This window comes from Podarcis cretensis, assembly GCF_951804945.1.
Source record: "Podarcis cretensis genome assembly, chromosome: 8".
Lineage (NCBI taxonomy): Eukaryota > Metazoa > Chordata > Lepidosauria > Squamata > Lacertidae > Podarcis > Podarcis cretensis.
In genome coordinates, this window is record NC_137177.1 from 88425790 (window position 1) to 88446613 (window position 20824).

The 20824-nt window shown below is 47.7% G+C and overlaps 1 protein-coding gene across 2 annotated transcripts in view; it reads left to right on the forward strand.

Moving 5' to 3' along the window:
• ARHGAP25 (Rho GTPase activating protein 25) overlaps positions 1–15604 on the forward strand; it is a 36796-nt gene extending 21192 nt beyond the window's left edge. Inside the window, exons 1-8 of one of the 2 annotated variants that reach the window (XM_079987488.1) lie at positions 1553–2489; positions 3517–3724; positions 4648–4780; positions 5837–5910; positions 9262–9383; positions 10302–10507; positions 13483–14078; positions 15070–15604. In XM_079987488.1, coding sequence (XP_079843614.1) covers positions 2390–2489; positions 3517–3724; positions 4648–4780; positions 5837–5910; positions 9262–9383; positions 10302–10507; positions 13483–14078; positions 15070–15268 — 1638 coding nt within the window. In that variant the 5' untranslated portion in view covers positions 1553–2389 and the 3' untranslated portion in view covers positions 15269–15604. Of the gene's footprint in view, positions 1–1552; positions 2490–3516; positions 3725–4647; positions 4781–5836; positions 5911–9261; positions 9384–10301; positions 10508–13482; positions 14079–15069 lie in introns of those variants that run through there. The other variant, XM_079987487.1, reaches the window with a different exon arrangement.
• Positions 15605–20824: the final 5220 nt, after the last annotated feature.

Below are 20824 nucleotides of genomic sequence, written 5' to 3' on the forward strand. Positions count from 1 at the left end.
TAGCTAATGGGGCCTCCTGCTGCTGCTGCGCCGCTGGAGCCCGATTTCTGTTCTCATCCTGAAGCAAAGGTCTTAACCTGAGGTACTATTTCTGGGTTAGCAGAGTCTGTAACCTGAAGCATATGTAACCTGAAGTGTATGTAACCTGAGGTGCCACTGTATTAAAAACAATTAAAAACAATTTGCAATCTTAAAAATCAGATGAGTCCTAAAAGCATACATGCACACTGAAGAGCCACGTATGAGCAAGGTGCTTTTGGCACTAAGGATGTGGGTGGCGCTGTAGTCTAAACCACTGAGCCTCTTGGGCTTGCCGATCGGAAGGTTGGCGGTTTGAATCCCTGCGATGGAGTGAGCTCCCGTTGCTCGGTCCCTGCTCCTGCCAACCTAGCAGTTCGAAAGCACACCAGTGCAAGTAGAAAAATAGGTACTACTGCAGCGGAAGGTAAAGGGTGTTTCCTTGCGCTCTGGCTTCCGTCATGGTGTCCTGTTGCGTCAGAAGCGGTTTAGTCCTGCTGGCCGCATGACCTAGAAAGCTGTCTGTGGACAAACGTCGGCTCCCTTGGCCTGAAAGCGAGATGAGCGCCGCAACCCCATAGTCACCTTTGACTGGACTTAACCATCCAGGGGTCCTTTACCTTTTACCTTTCCATGCTGGAAAATTTGTGTGGAAAATCCGTATTTAGCCCCTGATTGCCAGTTGAATGTTCCTGGGGTGGGTGAATGAGTCATGTAGGGGTTAGTGTTGGACTAAGAACTGGGAGACCAGCGTTCAAATCCCCATTTGGCAATGACACTCGCTGGATGACCCTGGGGGGCGGTCACTGCCTCTCAACCTAACCTACCTCACAGGGTTGTGGGATTACACGAAGACAGGGACAACCTTGGAGGAAAAAAGTAGGACAGAAATGCAGCAAATAAATAAAACAAATATGCATTTTATTTACCGTATTTTTCGCTCTATAAGACACACTTTTTCCCCTTCAAAAATTAAGGGGAAATGTGTGTGCGTCTTATGGAGCGGATGCAGGTTCCTTGGCTTCAGTGATAGCAACGCGAAGCCTCCAAAGCGCAGAGGGAGAGCTCCCCCTGTGCTCCGGAGGCTTCGCGCTGCTTTTGCTGAAGCCGCCTGAAGCCCCCGGAGCGCAGCAGGAACTCCCGCTGCGCTCCGGGGACTTCAGACAGCTATCCGCAAACCTTCGGAGCGCAGCGGGAGTTCCCGCTGCGCTCCGAAGGCTTGCGGATAGCTGCCTGAAGCCTGGAGAGCGAGAGGGGTCGTGCACACCGATCCCTCTTGCTCTCCAGGCTTTGCTTCGCTGGAGAGGTGCTGCACAGTTTTCCCTCTCTGTGCAGCGCCCCTTCAGCGAAGCGGAAGGAGAAGTGGAAGGGGCTATTTGCTGAAGGGGCGATGAGCAGAGAGGGGGAGAATTCCCCCCCCCTGTTTTCCCTCTCCTATGGTCTGGTGCATCCTATAGAGCAGAAAATACGGTATACGCCATATTTCCAACAAACTGCCTCTGTGGTGGTATGCAAAAGAAAGCATGCATAATTTTGTAATTAGTTTGGCCTTGGCAACAAGAGGCCACCTTAGTGGTGAAGACAAGGAGGCCTTGATGTGACGAGGACCCAGAGACGCTTGCGCCTGTTACTGGCAGATGGCTGGGCTTCCCCAGGCCACCTCATGAAGAGCCCATTCAGAGCCTGTCTGTTAGCCACTCGTCACTGTAGACCTTGATTCGACTGCAGGCTTCAGAGCCCTGACTCTGACATGGGCAGCGTCATCACTGACACAGCCGTATTCCTGTTGGAGAGACGTTGGGCTCCAGCTCGATCATCCACGGAGCATATTGATTTTTCAAAGTGCTTTAGTCTTTGGCCTCGTAACAACTGGGGGAGGCAGGCTGCGGACGCCCTCCCTTTCGAAGGCTGTGCCATAATTTCAAGGCAGAAGGCGAGATGTGATCCCAGGCCCCAGACTGACTAGCCCTGAATCGTGACGCCGTTTTGGAGGGAAATGACTGCCTCTTTCTTTTGCTGCAAAGAAGGGAGCCGTGATGTGGAGAGGACAGCTTCAGCCTGAGTGAAGGAAGTCATATGCAGGAGTAATGGAAGGAAGCACCCGTTTACTATGTACAATGACAGGTTTATAATGGTTCTCTAAAAGCCAAAGAGCTCTTTGTCAGATCCTTGCCCCTCTCGACGTTCCTGGGAAGAAGGATGTGTGGATGCTGGGCTGATTTGGAAAGGGAAGAGACTCCAGGATTTCCTTCAGAATCTGGAACCAAGGATGAGAACAGGAGCCTGCCTAAAGGTGTAGAAGCAAGTTCTGAAGTCCTTTCCTGGTTGGAACTTGGACTTCTCTGCCATCCTCTTCCTGCCTTGACTCCCGATGAAGGGCTGGGAGTTGGGTTTTTGCTTTCCAGACCTGGAGATGTTCTTTTGCTGGGAGTACAGGAAGAAGCAGCAGCCGCCCATGGCCCACAGGAAAGGTACTTCTGCCTCCTTAAATGCCAGCCTCTTAGAAATTCCATGCACAGCGCAAGCTGCCACAGAGTGGGCTTCGTTTTGACTGGTGCAGCAGCAGTGCCCACAAATGCGCCAGGAGCTCTCTGAAGAGGCGGATTTAGGAGAGCGCAACCGGTTTGCCTGCCCTGGGCACTGAGCTAAAAGGGTGTTGCAGGGGACACTGCAAGAATGACGATCAATGGAAGGCAGGGGGTGGGGGCCTGAATTTTGGTGTTGCACAGAGTGCTGCTGAAATTTTAAAGCCCAAAGTCCGCCACTGCTCTCTGTGTGTTATACAGCAGGACTTGACTTGCCAAATGCCAAGAGCCACTGAAAAGCTTTTGTCTCTAAAATGGTGAAATAAACTGGCAGGAATGGCTGAGTGTGAGTCAATGAAGACTCTAGTTCAAATCTCACCTCTGCAATACTCAGTAGGTGGTCTTAGAAAAGCTACTATTCTTCCCCCTCTCATCTACCACAGGGGGATGAAAGGAGCTCACATTGCAGGGCTGTTGTAATAGGTAGTAAGGTTTTTTTTGGTGTTATCTCATCATTTGTACTCTCATATTTTTTAAAATGCAAAAGTACTTTGTTGTTTCATCATTTGCACTTCTGTATTTTGAATTCCACAGAATTTCAGTTAAGGATCATCTGTGTCAGACTTGCCCCAACCTGGTGCCTTAGTGGGTTGTGTAAACCACTGTTCTGAAAGATGCTTTTTATAGGGTAGGGTGGAGTCGGGGGGCACTGGGGGTGAGTTTATGGAAACAAGGGGGCAGTGGTCTGAAAAAGGTTGAGACCCACTGTTCCCAATTTTGGATTACAACTCCCATCAACCCATCCCTGCTCCCGTCAGACCAGCATCATGTGGCTGATGGGAGTCTTAGTCTGTAAAATCTGGGCAGGGATGCAGAAACAGAACTGAGGATTAAGTGGGCTGGTTCCAGAATAGGACCTTGTGAGAACCTATCTTTCTTTTTGTGTCTTCTTCTCTCTCCCCCCCCCCCACAGTGGTTTTTGGCCAACAGCTGGTGGAGACCATGGTGTATGAGCAGAAATTTGGAAAGCATCAGGTCCCCATCTTGGTTGAGAAATGTACCGAGTTCATCAGGAAGCACGGCCTGAACGAAGAGGGCATCTTCCGACTTCCTGGCCAGGACAACCTGGTGAAAGAATTGCGGGATGCCTTTGACGCGGGAGAGAGGCCGTCCTTTGACCAGTAGGTGGCGCATTTCTCAAGGGAATCCAAGGCTGCCGGTTCTAGGATGGGATTGACCTTTAGATTTCACACCCCACATTCTCCCCACAGCCAGGTGTCAGCAACCTTTTTCAGCCGTGGGACGGTCCACCGTCCCTCAGACCATGTGGTGGGCCGGACTATATTGGGGGGGGGGGGTAATGAATGATTTCCTATGCCCCACAAATAACCCAGAGGGGTTATTTAAATAAAAGGACACATTCTATTCATGTAAAAACATGCTGATTCCTGGACCATCCGCAGGCCGGATTGAGAAGGCGATTGGGCCGCATCTGGCCCCCGGGCCTTAGGTTGCCTATCCCTGCTTTAGGCTCATATGCATGCCTTCAGAGAAATGCTGGAATAAAAGTATTTTTATATGGTGTTCTATTGGTGCTGAATTATGCCCCATTTTTGAAGTTCCCATGGGATGCGGGTGGCGCTGTTGGTTAAACCACAGAGCCTAGGACTTGCCGATCAGAAGGTCGGCGGTTCGAATCCCCGTGACGGGGTGAGCTCCCATTGCTCGGTCCCAGCTCCTGCCAACCTAGCAGTTCAAAAGCATGTCAAAGGGCAAGTAGATCCGGCGGGAAAGTAAATGGCGTTTCCATGCACTGCTCTGGTTCGCCAGAAGTGGCTTAGTCATGCTGGCCACATGACCCGGAAGCTGTACGCCGGCTCCCTCGTCCAGTAAAGCGAGATGAATGCCGCAACCCCAGAGTCGGCCACGACTGGACCTAATGGTCAGGGGTCCCTTTACCTTTACCTTTGAAGTTCCTTAAAGCGAAACCTAGAGTTACATAGGTATGACATGTCCCCAGTTTTCCAGCACTGTTTGTGGGGTCTGCTCCTGCCAGTAGCAAGGTCTTTTGCATGCCTCTCTATCTCCTTTTCTTATTTTGCAGAGACACAGACGTGCACACGGTGGCTTCTCTGCTTAAACTCTACCTCAGGGAGCTCCCTGAGCCTGCCATACCTTGGACACAGTACGAGGACTTCCTCTTGTGCGGCCAGCTTCTGACTGCCGATCAGGCAAAGGTTCGGAATAACGCACCTCTTGTCAGTATTCTCATGTTACTTTCCAGGATGCAGTGAATGTGCACACTTTTGTATGGGTTATGTAAACAGCCTGAGCTGCCTTGGGAAACACCTCCAAGGGCAGTACAGTGGTACCTTGTAAGTCGAATGGAATCCGTTCCAGAAGTCCGTTCGACTTCCAAAAAGTTCGGAAACCAAGGCACGGCTTCCGATTGGCTGCAAGAAGCTCCTACAGCCAATCAGAAGCCGCAGAAGCCCTGCTGGGCGTTTGGGTTCCAAAGAATGTTCACAAACCGGAACACTCACTTCCAGGTTTGCAGCGTTTGGGAGCCAAAACGTTCGACTCGCAAGGCGTTTGGGATCCAAGGTACGGCTGTCTTCACTTTCTCTCCCTCCCACAGTCCTCACAAAAATTGCACCTCCAAAGCTGCTCTTTGCATTTCACAGGAAGTTCCTATTGATGCCAATGAAGTCTCCCATTGAAATGCAAACAGCACTTTATGAGATTCTTGCCAGTGCCTTGGCAAGGAGAAAAAGAGAGTTACTCTTTTGACCATGGCCCCCCTGAAGCTGCTCAGGCTTCCCCCTGCCCAGCTGCTATTGGCATAAGGAAAACCATGTATGTTGACTGCGTTCAAAGACTTAGGGCTCACCCACACTTTTGCTTGCTCTGCTGCACCCCACCCCCAAACCCGCTGTTTACTGCTGAATCTCGAGTTTTCTCTGGATCAATGTTTGCTCCAATTTACTGCCAAGAAGCGGGTTTTCTGGGACAAAGCAGTGGGGCAAAACCACTTGAACCGATGCTTTGTAGGGACAAGTGCAAGGATAAGAGCTTTTGATATTGAAAAAGACTCCCTCAGGAGGTTTTTAAAGGAAGGTTTGGTGGTTGTCTGTTCGGGATCCTTTAGCTGTGATTCCTGCATCGCAGAGGGCTGGACTAGATGGGCCTTTGTGTCCCCTTCCAAGTCTACAATTCTATGAAATGACAATGTTATTTTGTGCTAGGGATAAATGCTTGTGACAACTGAAAACCCAGCCTTATACTCTTTCTAGGGTCATCGTCAGCTAGTGAAGCAGCTCTCTCTTCTCCCTCGGGACAATTACAACCTCCTCAGTTACATCTGCCGGTAGGTGCCCATTCACTGATGTATTCGTATCTCGCCATTTTTTTAAAAAAATAATATTTATTAAAGTTTTGAAAATGTTACAAAAGTGAAAAAGAAAAAGAAAATAAGAAAAATACAAAATACAGAAAAATGAAAACAATTAAAAACATTTCAATCTTTCCATATCTTGTCTTTCATTTACTTGTTTCCCTGACCTCCTCACACCTCCCTTTTTTGTATTCTCATTCAATTAGCAGTTTCAGCAAATCCTTTCCATTTTTGCTTTTATCTTAGTAATTTATCTTAATATATTGTAACTTTACATTCTCACCTAATCCAATTTTACCTTATTCTATAACATTACTGCTAGAAATTTGTGTTACTTTATTTAACCTTATCTTGCCATAAAACACCTTGAAATTTAAAACTTAATGCTTATTTATACATAACTCCTTATATCATTTCTACTAAAGCCAGACAGTTTCATTCCAACATTTTCCCTAATATTCATTAATTTTACACTAATTCCCCAAATTAAAAAATTTTCTTTATAGACTTTCCAATTTTCATCCAACGTCCCTTTTTCCTGGTCTCGGGTTATGTCAGTCCTTACTGTCCATTCCATCTAGTCCATCAACCTGGTAGTCTTATGTCCGAGGCTCTTAAATCTCTTCCATGCCCCTTCTGCAGATCTTCTTCTTCTTGTTTATACTCATTGAGGAGTAGGTCTCTGGGGAATTTCAGCCCATAATTATCTCCATCTCCCCTCATCAAACCAGCCCATTCCCCACAGTCCCACTCCCCACAGTCATCAATATAATCCAAAAAATATTTAACAACATATTTCAAAGTCCCTCCAAGTTTAAGAGCCTCCTCAGGTCCAGACTCCCACTGCCCCATTCCAAATTCAATCTTCCAAAACAACGGCTTATGCTCCTGCAGGGCCTCAGATCTCTCCATTTGTATTGCTTGAGGTACCATCACAACCTCTTCCATTATCATCTGCCCTTGCATTTGCACAGTCGAACCAGTTTCCTGAGTTGGTCTCTGTATAATTTCTGCGTCAGTATTCCCTATTTGTTCACATTCCCTGACTACAACAGTCATCAAATCCAACTTCTCATTCATCAAATCCATCTTCTCATGCAGCTGCTCCAACAAAGCGCTCGTCTTGCAGAAAGCAAGCACCAAAACTTCCTCCAAACACATTTTTATTCAAGGTCACTGTCTGCTTCCACAATCTTAATCTCGCAGCTGTGAAGTCCCAAGTAAACTGCAACAACAATTTGACAAGCTCCCTCTAGAGGAGACAGTTTCTATTTGTAACCGTCTTTTTAAAGCATATCCAACAAAAGAAAGTTACTTTCAATTTTCAAGTATTTTGTTTCTTTAGAATGCAAAAGGCAACATTGGAATCAATTTGTTTCTCTTTTTTAGCTATCTGTCAAAATGTTCCATTCACAGTCAATGGACGTCTCAAACAATTTCTGTCTCTGACCCCCGTTCCCAGGTTTGAGACGGTGGAAACTTATTTTTCTTTACTCCCTCTCCTGCAGACTTAAACAGTCAAGTTGGGGATTTTAGTGGTTATAAATGAAGGAAATTTTGACCTTTACAAAACAATTTTCCAGGCTATTAGCTTACAAGGTTTTTGCTTCAGTCTGTTTACAAAAAGCGGAAGGTGGACTTCCTGTTTTGAACCTTCCCGCTTCGGTGCCAAATTAGGATGTTTCTTGATCCAATTTTCCGTTTCTACTCACGGGTACTTGTTTAGAGTCCAATTGTCAACAGGAAAAAGTCAGCGCTCTCCGGCAATGGCTATGCGGCTTCCCTCTGTGAAAGTAGCAATCAGTTCGCAGCACCGCGCCGCTCACCCTATTTCGCTCCGGAGCCCCAAAATGGGGTTTCCCGCGAGTAGGGGAGGCGCTCCTGGTGCTCTGCCGAACCCCACGTTCCCAGGCTTCCTCTACCTGGGATTTCTAGCGGGTCCCCGCCTTTGCCGCGGCGGAAAGACCCAGTTTCCACGGAGCCCGTTCCTCCAGTCGGAGGAACTCTGCCATTCGCCGATGGCGCTAACCCGGAAGTCCCGTATCTCGCCATTTTATACCAGGAGATGTACAAGTTGCCACATCCAAACCCTCTCGCTGGCAGGGCACTCATTTGCAGACCATAGCGTGCTGTGAATTTCAGTTCCAACTTTTGAGACCTTCACATTGTTAGAGGTAGAAATATTAATCTTCTGTTTGTCCAAGAAAGAAGTAAGCAGAAACATTTGGTAATTTTCAGATTCTTCAGGACTGGGACAAGCCCCCTAAGTAGCAAGAACATGTAGAGCACTGGTTTTGTTTTAATATGTATGTTTTGCTCTCGTTTTGTATTTTTATGTTGTGAACTATCCTGTGATCTTTGCATGGAGGGCAGTATACAAATTTTAATAATAATAATAATAATAATAATAATAATAATAATAATAATAATAGGTTCCCAAAGTGGGCACTGGAGATATAAATGACAGGTATCGTTTATAAGTTTTGTTGAATTAATTGTTATATGTAAAAAAGCAATAAAATACATTTTTTTAAAAAGAGTTGGCGCCGGGAGGCATGCTTTTCTCAATACACAGATGAAGCATTTGCACAGGCTAAACTCAGAAAGTGCTTTTAAAAAAATAAAATAAAGTCGAATGCAGTCAATTTGCAACTCATGCATGTGTAATTTCAGCTTTACGTGCTGCCAGCAAGCCGGCTGAAATTGCACAAATTAAACTCAAATTGCACAAATTAAACTTGCTTGAGGGGGACAAGACCTTTTTGTCATGTTGGGTCTGGGAGGTAAGATTTCTTGCACAGTTGCGCTTCCAAGTGGTTGTTTTGAGTACCTACGTACATACATAATTTTATTTGTATGCTGCTTCTAGATAGTTGAAACCATGTTCAAGGCAGCTTACAACATGAAAAAAACCCAAAATCACAACATAACAAAATTACGGTCATAAACAATAAACAAAACTTCAAAAAACAAACAGCCAAATTGAACAATTTCCACATGAAATCTAAAGATCTAAAACAAAGATACAAAAATTCATATCAATAACAGCAACCCCCCCAGCCCCCTAAACAATACTCCAGCCCAAGAGTTGGTTCAGCTGCTTTTGTAGTTGGAGTCAGTCCGGACCCACCTTCCCAGGCCAAGGGGAAAAGGCCTGCAAGGCGCAGGGAGCAGGTCTTGCAGGACACGCGACTCGCCCCACTGCCCTAAGCATCACCGCCGTGCAAATTGTGAGTTGACTGTAATCATAATAAAAAACAAACCTATGGACCTGTTGTTGCTGGACTCTCACTTTCCGATTTTCTGGCCTCTGGATTCTGGCAGGTTCCTACATGAAGTCCAGCAGAGTTCCTCCACCAACAAGATGAGTGTGGAGAATCTGGCGACAGTGTTTGGAGTGAATCTCATCAGACCAAAGATAGAAGACCCTGCCACCATTATGAGAGGTGCAATGGGGTGGAGCGGTGGGGTGTTTGGATGAAATGAGGTGCCCCATTTATCCAACAAGGGGCACCCCATTTTGCAAATGTTCACATACCATATTTTTCACTCTATAAGACACACCTTTTCCCTCCTAAAAAGTAAGGGGAAATGTGTGTGCATCTTATGGAGCAAATGCTTTTCTGGCTTCTGGGATAGCCTCTTCAGGGCAGGGAGAGCCTTCATCCCACTGCCCTGAGGAGGCATCGCAAATTTGATCAGGATGCCCTTAAGTCCATCATCCAAGTCGTTGATAAAGATGTTGAATAAGACCGGGCCCAAGACAGAACCCTGTGGCACCCCACTAGTCACTCTTCTCCAGGATGAAGAGGAACCATTGATGAGCACCCTTTGGGTTCGGTCAGTCAGCCAGTTACAAATCCACTGAGTCAAGTCCACATTTTACCAGCTTCTTTACAAGAAGCTGGCTTAGCCCCTCAGTCCCTTCCCCCACCTCCCGGAAAAACCCACTGATGGGCTGCCCTTCTCCCTCCTCGGGGAAAAGCCCCCAAGAGCCTCACACACGCTCCATGCGGCTCGTGAAGGGGAACGCTGAGCAGAGCCTGGGATACATACAGGCTCTGCTCAGCGCTCCCTTTAAAGAATATTTTTTTTCTGGCATTCCCCCTCTAAAAACTGGGTGCGTCTTATGGTCAGGTGCGTCTTATGGCGCGAAAAATACGATATGTTAGTGCAACCTACATTTCTATATTATTAAATGAAGCTGATATTGTAAAATCAGTGGCTCCCAATTGGTGGTTTTTGGGCCCCAGGGGGTCTCCATAACCTACCCAGGGGGTCCGGGGCACCATTCCCCCTGCCCCAGGCTTCTACCTAGCACGATCCTTTGGTGTGTTCCTCCCCCCGCCCCCCCCCCCCCGCAGGCACTCCTCAGATCCAGAAAGTGATGTCAACCTTGATCAGCGACCATGAAAAGCTCTTCCCTGTATTGAAAGACGTGGCTCCTGCTCCGCCTCTGCAGAATCGTGACTCCAATAAATCTCCAGTTCCTCGCAGCTCCGTCGGCTGGGATGCTGCCCAGAGGCCGCTCATGGCCAGGGCGGGTAGCAGGACTCTCCTGCGGCAAATCGTGAGCAGCCTTTATTATTATTATTTATTAATTTGTACCCCACTTTTCCTCCAAGGCGCTCAAGGCTGCGTACATATTTCTCTCTCCCCCCCCCCCATTTTATCCTGGCAACCACCCTGTGAGGTAGGCAAGGCTGAGAGTGAGTGAGTGGCCTGAGGTCACCCAGTGAACTTCCTGTCCGAGTGGGGATTTGAACCCTGGCCTTTCAGGTCTCAGTCTGACACTCTGACCACTGCACCACACTGCCTCTCCGACTTTCTTTGTGGCCTCTGCGTCTTACCCATGCGCCGCAGGGTGTGTGATGCACATTCATTTACATTCATTTAGATGCTTGCAGAATCGACGAAGTGGCTTCCAAAATAACAAAAAAGCAACATGAAATCTAACACAATGCAGTAGGGATGTGAAAACAAATAAAGAGAGGCAGAGCGCAAACGCAAAATGAGCCGCAGCACTTCACTAGTGGCAAATAGAGCCGAAATGGTTTCCAAGGCATAAATCTCAGAGGAGCCTGCTGGATGAGGCCAATGGCCCATGTGGGGTGAACCGGATGCAACCTATGGGAAACAAGCAAGCTGTGGGAAGGTGCAGGGTGGCAGGAGAGGATATATTGTTTATTAATATCCTTCCTAACTTGCACTAACAAGTTCCTTTACTGAGCAGAGTTTACATTCCCCTTTTTACACACACAGCAGATAGCTGGTTGCAGGCTTGTGTAAGCCTCTCACTATTATACAATTCAGTCTGTCTCTGACTGAGTTGTTCGTTCCTGGTAAGTTCCCTTGAATCCCTCTTAAAAGAATAAAGAGAATAAAATCTTATTCAAAGTCAATAAAAGAAGTTTACTCACATCAGTTCACAGCTGGATTCCTGAAGGCAGACTTAGTTACAAATATGTACATGTGGATCTACCCCATATGGGGGAATAATCCCAGTGCTTCTGCTAGGTGAGAAGCTGGTCAAACGAAGAACGAAGTGGGGGGGGGGAGAGTGCTGCGTGACTCCTCCTTTTGTTACCTGGACAGGTTAGGCCACACCCACCTTCTATCACATGCAAAAGGAAGGATGCTCCAGCCAGGAGGAACAGGAAGTTTCGACTGGCTGGACCAAACATCCCCTTGCATGTCCACTCTAGGAAAACAAGGAATGTTGTATTTGACTGCTCCCAGTGGATTACATCCCACACAAGCAGGATTGGCACACAAGACGATTGGCACACCTCTTCTCTCCCGTGGTTTCCAGCAACTGCTTGCTATTCAGAAGTATTGCTGCCTGCAACTCTGGAGGCAGAGGGTAGCCACGATGGCTAGAAGCCATTGATAGCCCTCTCCTGCTCCATGAATTTGTCTACTCTTCTTTTAAAATCACCTAGGTTGGTGTCCATCACTACCTCCTGTGGCAGTGAGTCCCACAGTTTTAACTCTGTGCTGCATGGAGAAATCCTTTCTTATATCTTTCCTGAATCTCCCAATATTCGGCTTCATTGGATGTCAATAGAGTTCTGGCAGCATGAGAGAGGGAGAAATGCTTTTCTTTATCTACTCTCTGTAGGGGATGCGGGTGGCGCTGTGGGCTAGACCACAGAGCCTAGGGCTTGCCGATCAGAAGGTCGGCAGTTCGAATCCCCGCAATGGGGTGAGCTCCTGTTGCTTGGTCCCTGCTCCTGCCAACCTAGCAGTTCAAAAGCACGTCAAAGTGCAAGTAGATAAATAGGTACCGCTCTGGCGGGAAGGTAAATGGCGTTTCCGTGCGCTGCTCTGGTTTGCCAGAAGCGGCTTAGTCATGCTGGCCACATAAGCCAGAAGCTGTACGCCGGCTCCCTCGGCCAATAAAGAGAGATGAGCGCCGCAACCCCAGAGTCAGTCACAACTGGACCTAATTGTCAGGGGTCCCTTTACCCTTTACCTTTTATCTACTCTCTACAATCCATGAATAATTTTATAAACTTCTGTCATGTCACCCCTGAGGGCTTATCCACATTTACTTTTCTCTGCTCCTTCCAGGTATGGTTCATGCTTTAAAACTCCATGTCAGAATGCCCCCACCCCTTTTTTGTTCCAGAGCTTTCCCTGCAAAAACCTGCTCTTTAAAGCTTACTTGGAGCAAACAGAAATCCACAGAAAACCTGAATTTCCATTTGTTGAGCTTCAGCTTTAAAGATCGGGTTTTCACTGGGAGAGGTCTGGGAGGAAAAAAAAACGCTCAGTCACGGAGCTTTAACGTGTGGACCAGTTCCTGGAAAGTGTGGGGCAAATTAAGTGTGGATGATTGATTGATTGATTGATTGATTGATTGATTGATTGATTGATTATACCCCACCCATCTGGCTGGGTTTCCTCAGCCACTCTGGGCGGCTCCCAACAGAATTAAAAGCACAATAGAACATCAGACATTAAAAACATTCTAAACAGGACTGCCTTCAGATGTCTTCTAAAAGTCAGATAGTTGTTTCTTTCCTTGACATCGGATGAGAGGTGGGCGCCACTACCGAGAAGGCCCTCTGCCTGGTTCCCTGTAATCTCACTTCTCGCCGTGAGGGAACTGCCAGAAGGCCCTTGGAGCTGGACCTCTGTGTCTGGGCTGAACGATGGGGATGGAGATGCTCCTTCAGGTATACTGGGACGAGGCCGTTTAGGGCTTTAAAGGTCAGAACCAACACTTTGATTTGTGCTTGGAAATGTACTGGGAGCCAATGTAGGTCTTTCAGGACCCTACTAGTCCTTTCTCAAAACTTAGAAGTCCTGAATGCTCCAACCTTTCTTCATAGGGGGTCTCTCTCCACCCCCTTGATCATTTGGGTCGCCCTTTTCTGAACTTTTTCCAGCTCTATAATATCCTTTCTGAAGTGAGGCGACCAGAACGGGACGCAGTATTCCAAGTGCGGTTGCACTGATTAGCCTGAAAAAAAAGCCCTGCCTTTCCAGTGTCTAGTTTGGCCTCGGCATTTGCTTGAAGGTTTCTCTCTTCTCTTTCAGAAAGACAACCCTGACGTCTCCATCTCCGAATCGGCTGCCAGGTCAGCTGAGGTGGCAGAAGGTAACGGGGAGATGCAGCCCAACGATGTTCTGGGGACGTGGACAGAAGAGCCCAGGAAAAGGACTCAGACACTACCCAGCAGGAAATGCTTTTCCTTCCTTTCCTCCAACAGAGGGAACCAAAGCACGGATGGAAATGAGATTTTCAACAGTGAATTTTGGCCCTCGCCTTCCCCAGCCGGCCTGCAGCCTGTTTCTTCTACAGGTGCCCACAAAAGGACACTTTCAGGAGGACTGTCCAAGTGGTTCAATCTCCCACAGGCTTCCAGCTCCCACACCCCCAGTGGTTCAGCGATGGAAACGAGGAAGGAGGCCCACAATGAGAGACCATTGGACCAGATTAGTGAAATTTCAGGACAGGGTTCTCCAATACATGACATTCCTCATCCTGGGCAGAACGGGGCAGTGGTTGCAAACCCCAGTCCTGAAAACAGGGGCTGCCATTCAGAGGACCCCGAGGTACTTAGGAAGATGATTGTGGAGCTGAAGGAGGAGATGGAGTCACAGAAAAAGGACTATGAAGAGCAAATTAGGAGGTAATGTAAAATATCTCGGTTGAGTCTGTTTCCCTCTGAAGCTGATAGTTTTATTTTATTCTTTATTTGTTCCATTCCCATCCTACCTTTTTCTCCATGGAGCTCAAGGCACATGGTTCTCCCCCCATTCCTCCTTTAATCACCACAACAATAATATTATCGGGGGGGGGGGGGTTGTTATTGTTTGTTATTATCGTATGTATTTTTTTTCTATTTCATCTAATCCCAATGCCCTGCAGTCATCAAAAAGAATGCACATTCTCTCCTCCCCACCCCAGCAATTTCCCCAAAGAATTATGGAAAACAAGTGTCATTTATATATCATTTCTTACTCCCATCAAATTGATCTCTTAATGGATAATCCTGCAAATACAGAATGTGGCTGTTTGCCTGGTGCTTGAACCATCTTCAGCATCCTGCCTGAAGTTTGGGCTCTCCTGATCTTTAGGACTTCAACTTCAACCAGCCCTAGTGTCCACCCAGCCATTTTCCCATCGGCTACAGCATCCTAGGGCTGTGCTGGGTAGAGCAGATGCAAGGAGCAGCCCAAAGCTACCAGAGAGAGAACCATGTTGAGGAAGGCAGAACAGTAATAATACCACAGAATGGCTGTGTCCATCCTCCATGCCCAGCCCACTGGTGTGCACATGTGCCCCGGCTACCAGCAAACCACGCTACGCTGCTGACAAGATGGCATCTCCCATTCCATGTATAGAAACTAAGTGGATTGACAGTTCAAATTAGCTTCAGCGCTGGCAATGGGATAGTTGCCCCTGAGGGTAGCAGGCCAGTTTAAGGCTGCGTGTGACAGGCCTGCTTTGATCTCCAACAGAATGGCTAAGGGCACAGGAGGAAGGGCTGGGGAGAAGTGGGGAAAGCTATCGCTGAAATCCTCCCATCACCTGCCGCCTGAGGCAATTGTCTCACTCTCCTAACGGTAGGGCCGGCCCTGCCTGTTGACATCACTTCCCTTTTTTTTTTTTTTTTGCAGCCTTGAGAAGGAGAACTATGAGGTCTGGGCCAAAGTGGTAAGGCTGAACAAAGAGATCGAGGAAGAAAAGAATAGATTTGCCGAGCTGGAAAGTAAGCTTCAGAGCGTCGAGCGTTCCCAGGCTGACGTTGAAAAGAAGAACAAACTTCTGGAGAACTCCATAAAGTCCATGATCCAATCTGCAACGAAAACTGACTAAGGGGAAGGGCCGCTCATTCTGAACAGAAACAAGCCGTGCTCCTTGCAAGGCAGGGGGCGGTCAGAGGCTCTTTTGAGCACCGTGCCTGCCTTTCTTCCAATGGCCTGATGTGCTGGGTCACGGGTCAGGCCTGGTGGAGACTGGGGGGGTCCCAGGCGGCTGATAGATGCTCTTAGGAGATGCTGGAGAGCTGCAGGCTTCAACGTCCTCCCACGCCCAACTCTCTTCGCAAGAACCGCACAGCGGCCTCAGGCCATTTTCCTTCCTGACCCCCATTGATTAAACATCCCGTTCTTGTGGCCAAACTGCAAGAGCTGCCACCCCAGCATTCTTCCACTTGCTGGCTTTTTGTGTGTGTTTTCATTCCATGTTATATTTATTTTGCCAGGACAGAGTTCAGCCCTCCTTTTAATCCTGCTTGATTGCAGGACTATGCATGCGGTTCCCATACCCCAACATATGCAAATAAGAGACCAATGAGGCTGGTTTTTGGGGTTACAACAGGCCACAACTTTATTGAATACAGATGAAAGATGTTTGGCTTAGGCATGGGGCAATCAAAATACTTCCGGCCTGCCCACCGGAAGTGATGCGTGGTCAATCCAGATGGGGGTTCCTAAGACTTACATCCAATAGGGTGGCTGTGGCGATCACACAGGGTCCCCGGACGTTTAATGGTCTATTGATCCCTGTGCCACCACTGTGCTCACTTCCCCGCTGCCACCAACCAGTTACTCTCTGGTAAAACACTGAGTCCAGTCAGTTGTTAAAAGTGAACCAAAAAAAACCAAGTTTATTTTACAAACATTAACAAGTTTATGGTTTCTCAGATAATATTCCTGTCAGTATCTTAACTTTAGTTTCTTTACTGGCCTGTACCTTCTCCTGCCCACCTAGCAGTTCAAAAGCACGTCAAAGTGCAAGTAGATAAATAGGTACCGCTCCAGCAGGAAGGTAAACGACATTTCCGTGCACTGCTCTGGTTCGTCAGAAGCGGCTTAGTCATGCTGGCCACATGACCCGGAAGCTGTACGCCAGCTCCCTTGGCCAGTAAAGCGAGATGAGCACCGCAACCCCAGAGTCGGCCACGACTGGACCTAATGCTCAGGGGTCCCTTTACATTTACCTTTACCTTCCTAATACCTTCTGACTGATTATCTCAACTGTTTGACTGACTCCTCTTAACAAATTCTCTCCTTCTCTCACACCAGACTAGCCCAACATACAGACTTATCTTCTCTGTCTCTTCTAACTCCAGACTGTCTTCTCAACCACCCTAACTCTAACTCCTCCAAAAACCCTCTGTAATTATACACAGTTATATTATACACAGTTATACACAGTTAACTCTGCCCCCTGGGTTCCAATTGGTTAGTCATTTTACAATTAGTTAACCCTTTCCCTATAAACCCAGTATGATGTCACACACAAAGGCGGGCAAACGCCACAGTGGCCCTTGCAGGGACCGCCATCTGGGGGGTGCCTTCAGTCCTGGCCCCCCTGGGCATGTGGACATGACCACTCCCCCCGGATCTCTTTAACAGGATACCCCAGCATTTGGAGGGGCAGGCGAAGACCACAACCGCCCCTCCATCCAAAACAAAGGATTCCCCCAATGCCCAATCAGTTGTGACGATTGCTATGAGGTAGACAAAACAACCGGGTCAGTGCCAATTAGCCCGGTGGGCAAATTCCTACCTGACTCCTTAAAGAACGATGACCACCGTAGCCACAGCAAAGTCATTGACTATCAGCTTAAACCAAGGGTGGGTGGGCAGGGGAAAAACTCAGCGAAGGAACAAACAGGTAGTGCCCCAGGTGTGGGCTGCATAAATGGGCAAGGGGCGGATTCAGGGGAAGCCTGCCTGCTCTGTTGGCTCTGCCCCTGGCACAGCCCAAATCCCCAGCATGCATCCCCATTAGCCAAAGCCTGGTGCAGGCTAGGATCCAGTTCATGATAGGAAGGGCACCACTATCCGCAAGGGCAGTTCCAGTTCCCTCGCTGGGGCCCCAGTGAAGCCTCTGCCATCCTGCAACGCCACGGCACCAAAAGGGGTGAGCAGACTTGTCGTCTGAGGAAGAGCTGGATCAAGGCAGAGGGTGAGAGGCTCTGTTTTGGCACCCAGGTGGATTTACTTGGGGAGAGTGGGAGCTGAGGGAGAAAGGCTATAGACCAGGGCTATTGACTGTTTGGCTCCGAAGTGCCCTCTCCAATTGCATGGAGCCCGGACAGCCCTGTGGTTTTCCATGGATCTGAGGGCAATGAAACAATCGCTGAGACAGCTAGAGCGCCGGTGGCGGATAACTCATTCTGAAGCTGACTGGACACGGGTTAGAGCTCAGTGTTGAGCCTACCAAGTGGCGGTGGCGATGGTGAAGAAGACTTTCTTCACCACCTCTATTACATCTGCAGAAAACAGCAACAGGAGTCTCTTTCAGGTGGTTCGCAATTTAGCAGAACCACCTGCTCCATCGGGGCCCAGTACAATATGATCTCCTGCAATGATTTTGCAAAGTTTTTTGCAGATAAAGTCGCTCAGATTCGGGAAGAAGTAGACTCCACTGTGGGAGCAGGGCCGGGGCGGGAGAGTGCTAGAGTCCTGTCTAGTCAAGTTGCGTGGGATCAATTCCAATCTGTTACCTCCGAGGATGTGGACAGGCTGCTTGGACGAGTGAAACCAACCACCTGTCTCCTTGATCCTTGCCCACCCTGGCTTATGAAAGCTAGCCGGGAAGGGCTGGGCGATGGGCTTCGTGGGGTGGTGAATGCTTCTCTTTGTGAGGGAGCCTTCCCAGACCCTTCTGGGTAGTGGCACCCGCCCTATGGAACGCCCTCCCACCAGATGTCAAAGTGAAAAACAACTACAGTGGTACCTCAGGTTACAGACGCTTCAGGTTACAGACTCTGCTAATGCAGAAATAGTACCTCGGGTTAAGAACTTTGCTTCAGGATGAGAACAAAAATCGTGCTCTGGCGGCGCAGCAGCAGCAACAGGAGGCCACATTAGTTAAAGTGGTGCTTCAGGTTAAGAACAGTTTCAGGTTAAGAATGGACCTCCGGAACGAATTAAGTACTTAACCCGAGGTACCACTGTACCAGACTTTTAGAAGACATCTGAAGGCAGCCCTGTTTAGGGAAGCTTTTAATGTTTAATAGACTATTGTATTTTAATATTTTGTTGAAAGCCGCCCAGAGTGGCTGGGGAAACCCAGCCTGATGGGTGAGGTATAAATAAATTATTATTATTATTATTATTATTATTATTATTATTATTATTATTATTAACTATCCGAAGTGCCCCCCCATCGCAATTTGGAAACCTTGCAGAATTACAGAATTGTAGAGTTGAAAGGGACACAAAGGGTCTTTCGCCCCCTGCATCCTCTGTGACGGTGGCCTTGTGAGTCCAACAGTTTATTTCCCATTCTAATTTTGGTGCTGGCCACCCTGCTGTATAAAGGGATGCGGGTGGCGCTATGGGTTAAACCACAGAGCCTAGGACTTGCTGATCAGAAGGTCAGCAGTTTGAATCCTCGTGACAGTGTCAGCTCCCATTGCTCAGTCCCTGCTCCTGCCAACCTAGCAGTTCAAAAGCACGTCAAAGTGCAAGTTCTGTTCTATTACAATAGCTGTTCTATTACAAAGGAATTTCAGAAATAGACTGGAAAGAGAAGCTGCTGAATTGCAACTTATCACCAAACTTAAAACCATGGAGAGACCTGGTCTTAACAAAGACATTGGATTCTTATCTCATTATACATGACAAAGCCATTTTTCACCTTCTCACCCCTTGCTTTTTCCTGTAAGACCTATTGCAGTCGTTAAGAGTCATCAACAGGCTCATCACAGCTATCTGCCAATCACCCATTCCCACCACCCTTCTGAGTAATACCCCTCCCCACCTTCTCACTATATAGAAGGGTCTGGTGACTTCTGTTTCAGTGTATCTGAAGAAGTGTGCATGCACACGAAAGCTCATACCTAGAACTAACTTAGTTGGTCTTTAAGGTGCTACTGGAAGGAATTTTTTTTCTTTTATTTTGTTTTGACTATGGCAGACCAACACGGCTACCTACCTGTAAAGTGCAAGTAGATAAATAGGTACCGCTTCAGCAGGAAGGTAAACGGCGCTGCTCTGGTTTGCCAGAAGCAGCTTACTCATGCTGGCCATATGACCCGGAAGCTGTACGCCGGCTCCCTCGGCCAATAAAGTGAGATGAGCGTCGCAACCCCAGAGTCGGCCACGACTGGACCTAATGGTCAGGGGTCCCTTTACCTTTACTTTACCCTGCTATATGTCCCCTCCCAACCAACAACCTTGCCTGAGAGCAGTGTTAACCCAGTTAGCTGTTGCCTTCTGGGTCTGATAGTACGTTCTATTTTATACTCACTGGCTGTGGCCAATGGGGTCTGAAGTCCAAAACATCTGGCGCTTGGGGAAAGACTGCCCTGGACTGAAGGAGTCCCATAGAAACTTGACACTGAAAAGACTTTGTCTACTTTCACACTCTAGTGTTTTGTTCAGAGCTGAAATGAAACAAAACGTTGCCCAGTTGTCAGATGAGCAAATATTACACACCTGAACACAGTGTATTGAACCTTTACGCCCAACCCTTGAACTGTTATCTTTTCTTAAATGAAGACATGTGTGTATGAAAATGTCCAGTTGTTGCAAACACTGGGTATGTGCCTTCAAGGCTGACTGGACAGCTTTAAGATATTAAGCAGCCCCAAAGAGTGGATCTAGTCCTGTGGGAGTCTAGCGGAGACACAAAACTGCTGAAGTGATGTAGAGATCTAACCAGTGGTTTCCTCCTATGCTGGAAGAAATACTGGCACATAAAATGATGGTTTCATCTCTGTATAAAGTCTCTGGCTGTGTTCAAACAGTTCTTGAAACGTTCTATGAGCTCTGCTCTACTCTGTTCTACTCAGGGGTCCTGTTATTCCTGCATTTCAGGAGGTCGGACCAGATGACCCCTTGCCTTGGGTCCCTTTCAAGGCTACAGTTCTGTGATCCTATGCCCCACCTGGTTAGTGCTCCATGCATTTTGTGTAGGTGAATAGGTTCGCAAACCGAAAGCCTGTAAGAGAAAGACATCAAGGCATCTGGTGATGAAGAGTTAACAATGGGCTTTGCTCACATTTCAAAACATTTTCCTTAGCAGGCCAACAGCACATTTATTTTTTCTGACGCACGAGAGCTTGCTTCTGCAGCAAAGGGCTCTGAGTCCAGGCCAAGTGGGTGTTCGTTTAGCATAAGCTTAGAAATTTCACCACTTCCTCTGCAGATAGGCCTGTATGAAAACGTGTCTGTTTCTAAAGAGTGGCACTAACCTCTTTGAATTATTTCTGCGTCCCCCGCTTAAAATCCACAGGGTTTATAAGAATCATATGCAGAGAGTTTATTTGCAGCCAGAAGGTCAAGGCAGTGGGAAGTTTGAACTGCTAATGGTTATGATATTTATAGAGAGGTCATCCCTTGGGGCCAGTGACCTTCCTGAAACTTGCACTACAACATCTGGTAGATGAAAACATGCCCTCCAACGCTGAGG